General features: G+C 30.4%; 2 protein-coding genes across 3 annotated transcripts in view; one reads left to right on the top strand and one right to left on the bottom strand.

Annotated features, from left to right (window-relative positions):
• LOC105115037 (7-deoxyloganetin glucosyltransferase-like) overlaps positions 1-10,928 on the top strand; it is a 21,535-nt gene that overhangs the window by 3,391 nt on the left and 7,216 nt on the right. The window contains exon 1 of one of the 2 annotated variants that reach the window (XM_011011805.1): positions 10,119-10,268. The exons of the other annotated variant lie outside the window; for it this stretch is intronic. Coding sequence (XP_011010107.1) covers positions 10,169-10,268 — 100 coding nt within the window. The 5' untranslated portion in view covers positions 10,119-10,168. Of the gene's footprint in view, positions 1-10,118; positions 10,269-10,928 lie in introns of those variants that run through there. 2 annotated transcript variants of the gene reach the window in all.
• The window catches only part of LOC105115039 (membrane-associated progesterone-binding protein 4-like), a 14,623-nt gene continuing 10,291 nt past the window's right edge, over positions 6,597-10,928 (bottom strand). Inside the window, exons 7-8 of the mRNA XM_011011807.1 lie at positions 7,008-7,146; positions 6,597-6,647 (exon numbers count right to left, since the gene is read on the bottom strand). Of these exons, the coding sequence (XP_011010109.1) occupies positions 6,597-6,647; positions 7,008-7,146 (190 nt within the window). The remainder of the gene's footprint in view (positions 6,648-7,007; positions 7,147-10,928) is intronic.

Genomic DNA, 10,928 nt, shown 5'->3' with positions numbered 1-10,928 from the left:
GGTCACCCCCTCATAACCCATAATGAGATTTTCCTTTTTTTACATCAAACACAGATCTAATTTAAAAACAAGTAATCAAAATCAGCCACTATAATAAGCTCAATGATTCATATAAGCACAAATTTAGAACACACAAACAAGAAAACATATATATATATATATATATATATATAGAGAGAGAGAGAGAGAGGAGTGTACCCAAGAATTCCTAAAAGGATGGGCAATGTATCATCAGTTCCATTGTACAAAGCAAGTTCTTCAGCAGTGAACACTCTCTAGAATTTCAAGATATACAGTCAATGTTGGGAATTTGATCATATCATTTACAGTCTCCACAAGCCAACCAAAGCATGTTCATAATTTAGGGTTTCAAATTCCAGAAAGAAAAAAAAAATCATTCAGGGTTAGACTTTTTGACCATTTGGGTCATCTAATAACAACGAAAGCCAAACACTTTGATGTTTTAAAGACCAAAAAGTTATTTCATTGAGCTAAAACTCTTCAAATTCAATCAATTTCCCTTGCTATTACCCATGATACTATGCAACTTGTCGCTGATATCAACCTAATTTAATATGTGCTTAGTGTCACGGGATACGCAAGCATCGTCTAACGACAATAGAAGCTCTTGTCATGTTTTCTGATGAGGAGTATGGTGTGTTGAAAAATTATGATTAATTTTTGGGAGTTGTCATATAGTATTATGGTTATTAGGAACCTATGGTCTACGAGAGTCTGAGTAGAGGATTAGTTGTGCAAGAGGAGACGCGTCACCCCTAGTGTACCCTATCTAAGGTAAGTTGCATTGTTGTTTGATTTTTTTTTAAGTTAGTTTTCTATTTGTTGGTCTTATATAAGGCTTAAGGTAGATCTCTCCTCATGAAAGAGTTTCTACCTTATCGAGTTAAATCCTAACCGTTCTAAAATTTGAATATTAACATCGCATTTATCTATATATTGTTTCTCTAATACTTGAGGGTGTACTTTATCATGTAATTTTACACCCCACAAATATTAAAATTTACATCTGGACCATAAAAAATTTAGAAAATTTTTTTTGACATGTTGTCCAAATCCTAATGAATAATCATAAACTGGTTACAATATCTATTTTTTATTTTTAAAAAAAACATGAAAAATATGCAATTTTTGTTGTTGTTTTTTAATGAAAAAATACTTGGAAAAATTTTAGGATTCGGCCATATACAATGAAAATAATTTTTAGAAATAGAAATTGATTTAAAATATATTTTATATTTTTTTATTTTTTAAAAAATATTTTGGAGAAAACCAGATATTTTAATACCGAATTTGTATTTTATAGTGTAACTATACAAACAAATATTATGCAAAATTAGTAGGAAAATATTTAAGAAAATCACAATTTTTTTTAAGGATTTTTAAAAATTTTGAAAATTTTTTGTTTTTTTATTTTTTTTGTTTTTTAAAAAGAAATATATATATTATTAAAACATGTGGGCTAGGCTAGCCCAGCTGACTGGGCCAAGCTCAGCCCAAAAGAGGTGGGCCAACATTGGCCCAAAATGATTGGGCTGATGCCGAGCCAGAATTTTAATTTCTTTTTAGGGGGCGGGCTGGACCCAGCCCATACACTTAGGCTAGGCCAACACTGGCCCGGCTCAGATGCAATTGTAGAACGTGAACAGCGGTTCACATTCTGCATGCAACCGAAATGGTTGCAGGAGGCGGCAGTTGGCGGAGTGATGGAGGCAACCTTGCAAAGGAGAAGCGGCTTCTGTCACCAGCTTGGCGTCAAATCGATGGAGGTGCTAATTAAAGAAACAGTGGCCTCAGCTAACTGTGGTGTTGGAAGAAAATGGAAGAAGCGGGGGGGAGAAAATCTATATGGGGGAGAGAGAAAACCTCGTGGTGACTCTCGGCGGTTGGCTGGTGGCTTAATGTGGTGGAACTGGTGGTGGAGAAGCTGTTTTTGACTTTGTTTGGTGGCTAGAACGGCAGAGGGAAAGGGCAAGAAAAAAATTGCAAAAAACCGAGCAGAGGAGGGCTAGATTTTGGTCGATTTTAGACCCGATTTTTCTCCTCTCTCAGGCCATCAAATTCACCTCTATTTATAAGTGATGGAAGAGGGCAATGTTGTCTACGCTGGGGTAAAATTTTAGCCCTTGATTCTGTTGGGAAAGATCTCAACCGTTAATTCAAAGTAAGCATGATGCACTGTCAAATCTACCGAAAAAACTGTCTAAGTTGGCATGTTTAGACTGAATTCTATGCCAATAGGTTGTCATTCTGACTGAACTATTTACACCATGATGTAGAGGAACTGCAGATGATCATTTTCATGCAAATTTGGATAAATTTGGTAGACATTTAGTATATTAGATGCACCTACAAAGTAAGTTACCGAACCAATTTTAACCGGGTAAAACAAGAAGACAATGAACAGTGACCAGACAACGTGTCATCTGGTCCTCTCTTCTTTTTTTTAGTAAAACGGCGTTGTTTTGGACTAAAATAGAGATTTTTACTAAATTTCAATTGAGTTTTTTTTCTTTCAATTTCTTTCAATTGAACACCTAATTGACTTTAAACTTCAGATTTATTGCAATTAAGCCCCTCCTGAACTTCAATTGGAACCCTGAAATTACACGTTAATTTGGTTCATGATTAAATCAAATTAGCCTATTAAAAATTTAATTTATCCTTGGACTTAATTTTTCACTAATTATACCCCAAATAAAATTAATTTGACCCATTTAAAGTATAATTAAGTCTTTGCACTTAATTAAATCCTTCAATTGAGCTCAAATTAATTCTTAAACGTAATTAAAATTTAATTTGGCTCATGATTAAATCAAATTGGCTTATTAAAAATTTAATTATATTATTGGACTTAATTTTTATGAAAATTCATCCAAAAATCATTTAATTTGACCATGAATTTGTATTTTTTATCTTTTCTTGGGCATAATGGGATACAAGTAGGTCTTGAATTTCCTTCAAAAATTGTAGCTTAATTTTCCAGCCTGCTTTCTCCATATTGCTGGCTATTATTTTATTTTTATTTTTTATTTTTAAAAAATAAATTTTTAAAAAATAACCCAGAATTAAATTATAATACTTAGATAGACCAAATTATCACATTAGTATATCTAGGAAGTGTATCTCAATAATATCAAAATGAAGCAATGGAACATATACTACCCAGAGCTCAAATCCCTCATGACATATAAGTGAAGTTGAAAGTATCAAGGTTTTTATATATGGTAACTATATAACCTATCAGAAAATATATAAAAGTTTTATATTAGATAATAAGTCGAAATTAAAAAATTGATGCTCAAATAAAAAAAAAACAATATAATAAATTTGTAATTTATACCTAATATAATTATTATGCATCCAACTCATTCTATTATAACTCATAAACATGAATGGGATTTACCATGAAATGTTTAACCCCACACCATTTGACATGATAAGTCATAAAATTAATATATTTTTTCATTCAATTTATATATAATAACATGTTAATTAGAATTGATTTTGTTTTATTATCAGTTAGAACTAATAAATAGTGATATTTAAGTGACAGTGTTCCATATATTATAGTATCCAACATATTATTACCCTAACTTTTTAGACATCCAATATAAATATGTTATCACGGCCAAAGTTATATTAAATAACAATAATAGTTCCAAGGTAGTATTTAAACGTAATAAATAATAACAGTTAAATTACTTAAAATAATTATACCTACAGGAATCATTCAGAATGATTTGTGTTTTTTAGACATCTTACATAATTATCACCTCATAATTTGATTTCATTTCATTTGAAGGGATAAACACTTTTTACTTAAAAATATTTTAAAATAAATTTTTTTAAAAAAATATTTTTGATATTAATACATCAAAATAATTTAAAAATATAAAAAAAAATACAAATTCCATGAAAAGATGGTTGCACCGCTATCCATAAACATAAAAATCAGAAGAAGAAAAAAGGAGATTGGCAAAGTTTGCTGATCCCATATTCAAAACAAGAACAGATATTATAAGCAGGTAGGTGAGCAATCCATTCGAAATTAACCATCTTGGACCTCAAATTGTTAGCATTTATTTGGAATACTAACAAAATTCTCATTGACTCCCACAATATCAATAAATCAGTTCAGAAACTCGTTCAGTACCCCTAGCAGTCAAGTCAATACTGTTAACAATATTTTAATATGAAACAGTTCCATAAGTTTTCTATCACTTTATATTAACATTAACATTAAAAAAATAAAATTAAATCTCCTAGCAATTACTATGCATCTAGACATGTAACATTATTTATTTAAATAGTATAATTATGGGATTTCTCTTCAACAATAAACTTTAAATTATGCACATTAGATAAGATAATTTTTTAGATAAGATAATTTTTTATCATGATTCGATTATTATTTTTAAATTATACAAGTGTAAAATAATTTTTTTTGCATTTTGTAACAGTAAAATAGCTTTGTTATCTCTTAAAAATAGAAAAGCAAGCACTCAAATTCAAGTGCTTTTTAATTCTTTTAGTTTTTAACACAGTAAAATGACATGATTATTTTTAAAGATAAAAGATAAAACCTACTAAATTATCATCTTATTAGGGCTTTTTCATCCTTTCATTTTGATTTTTTTGTTACTATTAAATTGACTCGAGGTTGTTTTTGTATTTTAATAAATATTAAATATTATTAAAAAAATATTTATTATCATATACAAGATCTTCTAGTGTTTAATAGTCTCAACTTCCTATTTATGATGAAGCGGTGCATGTACTATTTGTAATGAAGCGGTGCGTGTGTTGCCAATAACCCTCAAGTTAGGTGCTGATGATATTTTTTTTTCTCATTCCTGATTTTTACAATCACCTTTTCAAAATTTCAAAGTTATAATTCAATTTATTTTTCATATTTGGCCAATATATTTTTTATCACTATTTATTTTATTTGAAATAATATATTAAATTGAAGTTCCTCACTAATTTCATCTCTCTTTAGTTTTTTCTTCTTTCAAATATGATTATTATTCTTTTAATTGCTATTTATTTTATTTAAAATTTATTTTAGAATTTTTTATATAATTTCATTTTCTTTAAGTTTTTTTCCTATCAAACTTGATTCTTATTCTTTGTATTGTTATTTTTTTTTACTTTGACAAATCTTTTAAAATGATTTTTTTACACTTTATTCTTTAATATTAAATTAGTTAAAAATTGAGATTCTTGATTAAACTCAAGTCTAAGATTTCACAGCTTGCAAGTTTTAAAAACTAACTCATGTTTAAGAGATTCACCTAGATTTACTTGCTTTTTTTTCTTGCTCATGTTTTTTTAGTTTTATCATTCAATATTTATTTAATTGAAAATTGATTTTTATTATTTTTTTTGTTTGTTTTTCATTAAATTTCTCACTAATTTTAAAAATGACCTAGATTACCTTGATTCTTTTTATTTGTTGTCCTTTGTTAAGTTTACTTTGGCAAATCTTTAAAATTGATTTTTTTTCTGATTTGTAATTTTTTTTTTAGTTTCATCCTTCAATGTTATAGTTTTTTTATAATGGGCTTCATGATTTTATTTAAATTTTTTTATTTATTTATCTCAGTCTCATTACTCAAATCATGAGTTTGAAAGGTTAATCTGAGTTAACTTAATTTTTTTATACATCATCTTCTTTTAAATTTCATATCTTTTTATGTTTTGTCTATCAGCATTTTGTTATTTTAAAATTGAGTTTCATCATTTTTTATCTTTTATTTGGTTATTTTATTTACATGATCTAGATCATAGAGTTTGGTTAGTTTGCTCATGGTTTTTTCTTTTATTATTTTATTTTTAATTGATTTTAAAAAAAAAATCTACATTAAATTTGTTTGGAGTTAAACTTCAATTTTGTTTTTTCTATTAACTTATTTCAGTGTATTGACATATTGCATATGTGTTAAACTCGCTTAGGTTAGATCATGTTGATTTTTTTTTCTTTTTTGTTTTAGATTTTTTTTCATTTGATTAGCTAGTCTTAGCTTTGTCATTTTTTTTATTTCAATAACTTTGTTTGGCAGGTTCCAATTATTTTTTTAAAACAAGTCAATTTACTATTGTTATCTATTATTTTATTATCTAATTACATTATATCGGTTTTTTTGCTCAATCGAATCCATGCCCTGTCATGTTTTTTTTTACTTCTTTAAAACATGCTTGCTTCGCTTCACTCTAGCATCCTTTATTAACCAGTAAGAAAAAATATTACGGCCTAGAGCATAGCACCTGCCCATAAATCTAGCACAAAACTTTAAGCCTTTTATTACTTATTCTCCAAGTTTCTCTCATTACCGTCTAAAGTATTTTAGTCTTTTCATATTGAAAGGGGAATATGGCTCTATTCCAACAACTATATATGTGAAGCTGAGATTATCGCCGCCTGAATGTTATTTTTTTATGTTGAGATAATTTGTCCCAACCCGTAGCATATTACAGCAACAATAGTATCCGGAGACACACTACAGCAATTAACATTTGAGATCTTCACTAGGATTTGAAGTTCATTAGTTTCTGAAAAGGTTGGAATGGTGACTTCAGATTCCTCCAGGAGCTATCCTCACAGTGTAGCTGAAGGCTGATTGGAACTGTAGTTGAACAAAAACAAAAATCTACGCAAGAATCATGCGGAAAGAGAGAGATCACCATACTATTTAATTAGAGTTCCTTATATGGATTGCCATAAAACTAGCTGGCGCAGTACTTCCTGCATATATAGAGTCTACAAGTAATTAAGATGGTAGCTAGTTAGAAAAAGAAACCATAGTTTTAAGACCTCGACAGTGGAGAATATCGTTTCAGTAATTAAAAAAAAAACTTGGGTTAACAGAGTTTTTGCTGTACTCGGGCCTCAGGCCATATCACCCTAGGTCAGGTCTAATAATGATAGAAAAAACTATGGTCAGCCCAGCAGCTGATAGGTATGCATCCTAATCCTGGGAATATACCTCTCCACCCTCTTCCTGCCTACACCTCGAATTGCAACTAGGCTGTTTGGCATCCTCTTTTTTCTGTTTCTCCAGAAGCTGGGTGCCTCTTGCAGCCTTTGCTTCAACTCCCTTCAAAGATTTGGTAGGATTTCCTTCACCATCATAATAGCAACCAACCAGTTTACCAACAAACCTGACATTCGGATTTGTGATTGCGACCACCAAGTCAATATCAAGAGTTGTACTTGTTCAGTGAATATTTGATTTCTGTACCAATTTTATCTCTCTTGTTTTACTGATGACACCAATGTTCCGGACATAATCTTAGAGAATTTGGCAATTCAATATAGACTGTTAGAATTATTTAGAACTGGATGAGCAGAAAAGATATTAAATTCATAAGAGCTCCATAGTATCGGATTTTTCTTTTTGCTCCTGCATACTAAGCTCAAAGGACATAATATGGACAATTTGCGACTCACGTGTAGCTTCTGAAGTAGAATTCTCGCTATTCAACAACACTCTTCACCTACAGATGCGGCAATAATTGAATCATACAGCACAGAACTTTAGCAATATACCAACATTAGCATGGAGCAGGTATGAAAAGTTTAACAAATTGATCCATAGTACAGAAATGAAGTTGGATGTGTATGTTATTTTCTTTTTGAAACGTTTTGAAAAATAACCATTGTGTTAAGAGAGTTTAAAAAAAAAACGACTCTTAAAATGATATGGAAGCTTTAAACAGAAAGTGAAGGATGATGCATGGCATGGCATGGTATGGTAGTCAACCTTTAACAGTGCCCAAACCAATGACTATGTCCAATATGCTCATTAATTAGTAAATTTTTCCAAGATGAACTGTGTGCTTTGAACTACCTTTCTATATGCTATAAATAATGCAACAACAAGGTGGAGTTGTTCTCTGACAAAGAAAATGGTCAAAGTAGGGCTGTGCCGCACCAGACTTGCGGTGCACATACACAAACATTCCTCAACCTCAAGGAAAGGGAACATGACGGGGATAACGTCAGTACTGGAAAAACTTCTTAAGCCTATTGTGATTTAAAACTTTGATTAATGGAGTAAACAACTATTTTTTATAGGAAAAATTGTATATCCTTCCTGAACAAAATCTTTTCAATGTCAAAACAACACGTTATAAAAAGTTATAACAGGATAAAAGAAACCAGTATGACTAGATAAGAATACCCTCGTTTTCACTAACAAGCAAAGTCTCCCAATTAATCTCCCATGAGAGCATCCAAAAAAAGCGTCAAGAGGCACATCCATGATCACTTTACATTTATCAAGCTCATGTCTACACCTCCGATAACCACACGAGCTAAGGTGTAATTAACTTGCATAAGAGAAAAGGAATTTATGCAATATCTACCCCCTGTAAAAAGTGGTGTGAAGATTAGAAACCCTAACAAATTTTATTTTTTTTATCAAGATCATGGATATGATACTAAAAAAATATCATGCCCTAAAAAGAAAAATAGAGAGATTGATCATCAAATGTTGTCTTCACAGTTCATGAAAAAAAATTAAGCAAAAATACATGCATACTTAATGATCTATCTAAAATTAAATAATCACCAAATTAGCTATAGAGATTATACCTCCATTTTTTTTTAATTTTTCAAATAAAAAAAATAATATTTCTCTATATCTCTATTAAAATCTCCAAGATATATCTCCATGTCTTTATATCTTCAAATATATCTTCATGTACTAATTTCAACATCAAAGTATCCCATATCTCAACAAAAAACCAGTTTTACAAGAACCACTTATCTGCCTAGTTTGCTAGTCGAGAAAAATAATTTTTCTATGTTAAGTTTTTTCATGGCTTCATCACAAGCATTGTCATGGATTATCCATGCCCAGTTCTATAGAAAGGTTGACTTGCTATAACCAAAAGAGTTATGGAAGGCCTCCAAATTAGTCCCAAAAAGTGTTGTCCAGCCGAGTTTTGTTATTTAAAAAAAAAAATTCTTAGTTTATTTAAGACTTTTATTGTTTTTTTTATTTATGATTATGACCCTTAGTTTTCTATTTCATTTAGGTTGGTTTTTTTTTTGTTTTCAGGAGTTTTAAGCCTTTTAGAAATACATACTACTTCAACAAAATATATAGGAATAAGATTTTGAATTAAAGATTTTGTGTGGGGGCATATTTAATAGAAATTTATATTGCTTGTACATTTGTTTTATCTAAATTAGATATTATATAAATAAATGCAAAATATTTATGACAAGGAAGGGATAAAGTGTTTGATGATGTACAATTAATTCTTTTTTAATGCTGTGGAACAAGTAAATTGTACTGTAGAGTCATCAACTGAGAGTAAAGGTGTAATATTTTACTTTCCATATCTTAGAGCTCCAAAATCAACATGTTACCTCCGCAAAATATGCTCCTCGCTGTTCGGATAGTCAAATCCCTTGGCTCCATGCATTAAATGTGAATTAAAGATTTTGTGTGGGGGCATATTTAATAGAAAATTAAAAGTTACTGGTTAAACTTTGAATTTATTTTTTAAAAATCATTAGTTAAATTTTTATAAATTATTAAATATATAAAATTATTAATTATTAAATATATAAAATTATTAATTTTAAAATTTATAAAATTAACTAAGATAAAGCGCCAACGTAAATCTTAAAAAACAAAAAACAGCCAATGACAGATGTTGGAGACAGTGCAAGGTTACGTTTATAGGTGCAACGTTACGTTACTGGCTACCAGACAATTTTGCTGATAAGATTTTGTATATTATAGTGATAATTAATTAGTAAAATCCCTGTATTTTGGAGGTACCTGTAAGCTACGATTCAGAAATTAATTAGATGGTTTCCAATGGTTTACGTGGTGGGTCTGTCTTAGGGGAAAAAACAGGTATAAAAAAAATATGATCTATTAAAAATATCTTTATTTAAAAGTTTATCGTTGCTATTCCCTCGTGTCTGTAAAATGTATCGTTGTTATCACTAGAGTCCAACTACAATGACCTGGCAAAACGTGACATTAATAAAATAAAAGTAGAAAGTTCAAGGAAGATACAATTGGAAATAGAAAAACAAGCATTTCTGGCTATAAATCACAGGAAAAGCCTCTCCGAGCCTGAACGTAGTGAAGCAAGCTAGCTAGTAAGGGGGAAGGACAGAGATATGGGATCCATTTCCAAGCCTCATGTTGTTATGATCCCAAGTTCACTCCAAGGTCATATAAAGACTATGCTTAAACTTGCCAAGCTTCTTCACTACAAAGGTCTTCACATCACGTTTGTCAACACAGAATTCAATCACAAACGTTTCCTTAGGTCAAGAGGACCTCATGCCCTTGACGACTTGCCTGGCTTCCATTTTAGAACCATTCCTGATGGCCTCCCTCCTTCAGATATTGATGCCACCCAAGACATACCTTCTCTTTGTGATGCCATGAACAAGAATTTCTTAGCACCCTTTAAAGATCTTCTTTTACAACTCAAAAATACCGTATCGGAGAACAACCCTCCGATTACCTGCGTTGTTTCTGATCCCTTCGCTCCGATCTCCATCAAAGCTGGGGAAGAAGTTGGTCTTCCAGTTGTGATGTATGCCACTATGAATGCATGTGGCTATATGGGATTTAAACAGCTCCATGCTCTTAGAGAGACAGGCTTCACCCCAATCAAAGGTAATTCACATGCTAGTTTATTATTTAAGTTATCATCAATTACAAGTGAACTCCCAAGCAAAGTGGCTTTATTACACCATTATACAACTTCTTTAGTATTTTGCTGCTTTATTCTTTTCTAAATTTTCAAACATCCAGATTCTCCCTTGCAAGTTGATGGAGAAATGATTATAAAACATTATCACGACAACAATTTCTTTTATTTATAATATAATATAATATATTATGTTTATATATACTGTACGTTCGACG

The sequence above is a fragment of the Populus euphratica genome, unplaced genomic scaffold (genome assembly GCF_000495115.2).
Source record: "Populus euphratica unplaced genomic scaffold, PopEup_1.0 scaffold633.1, whole genome shotgun sequence".
NCBI classification, from domain to species: Eukaryota; Viridiplantae; Streptophyta; class Magnoliopsida; order Malpighiales; family Salicaceae; genus Populus; species Populus euphratica.
This window is presented reverse-complemented; position numbering and strand designations above follow the sequence as displayed.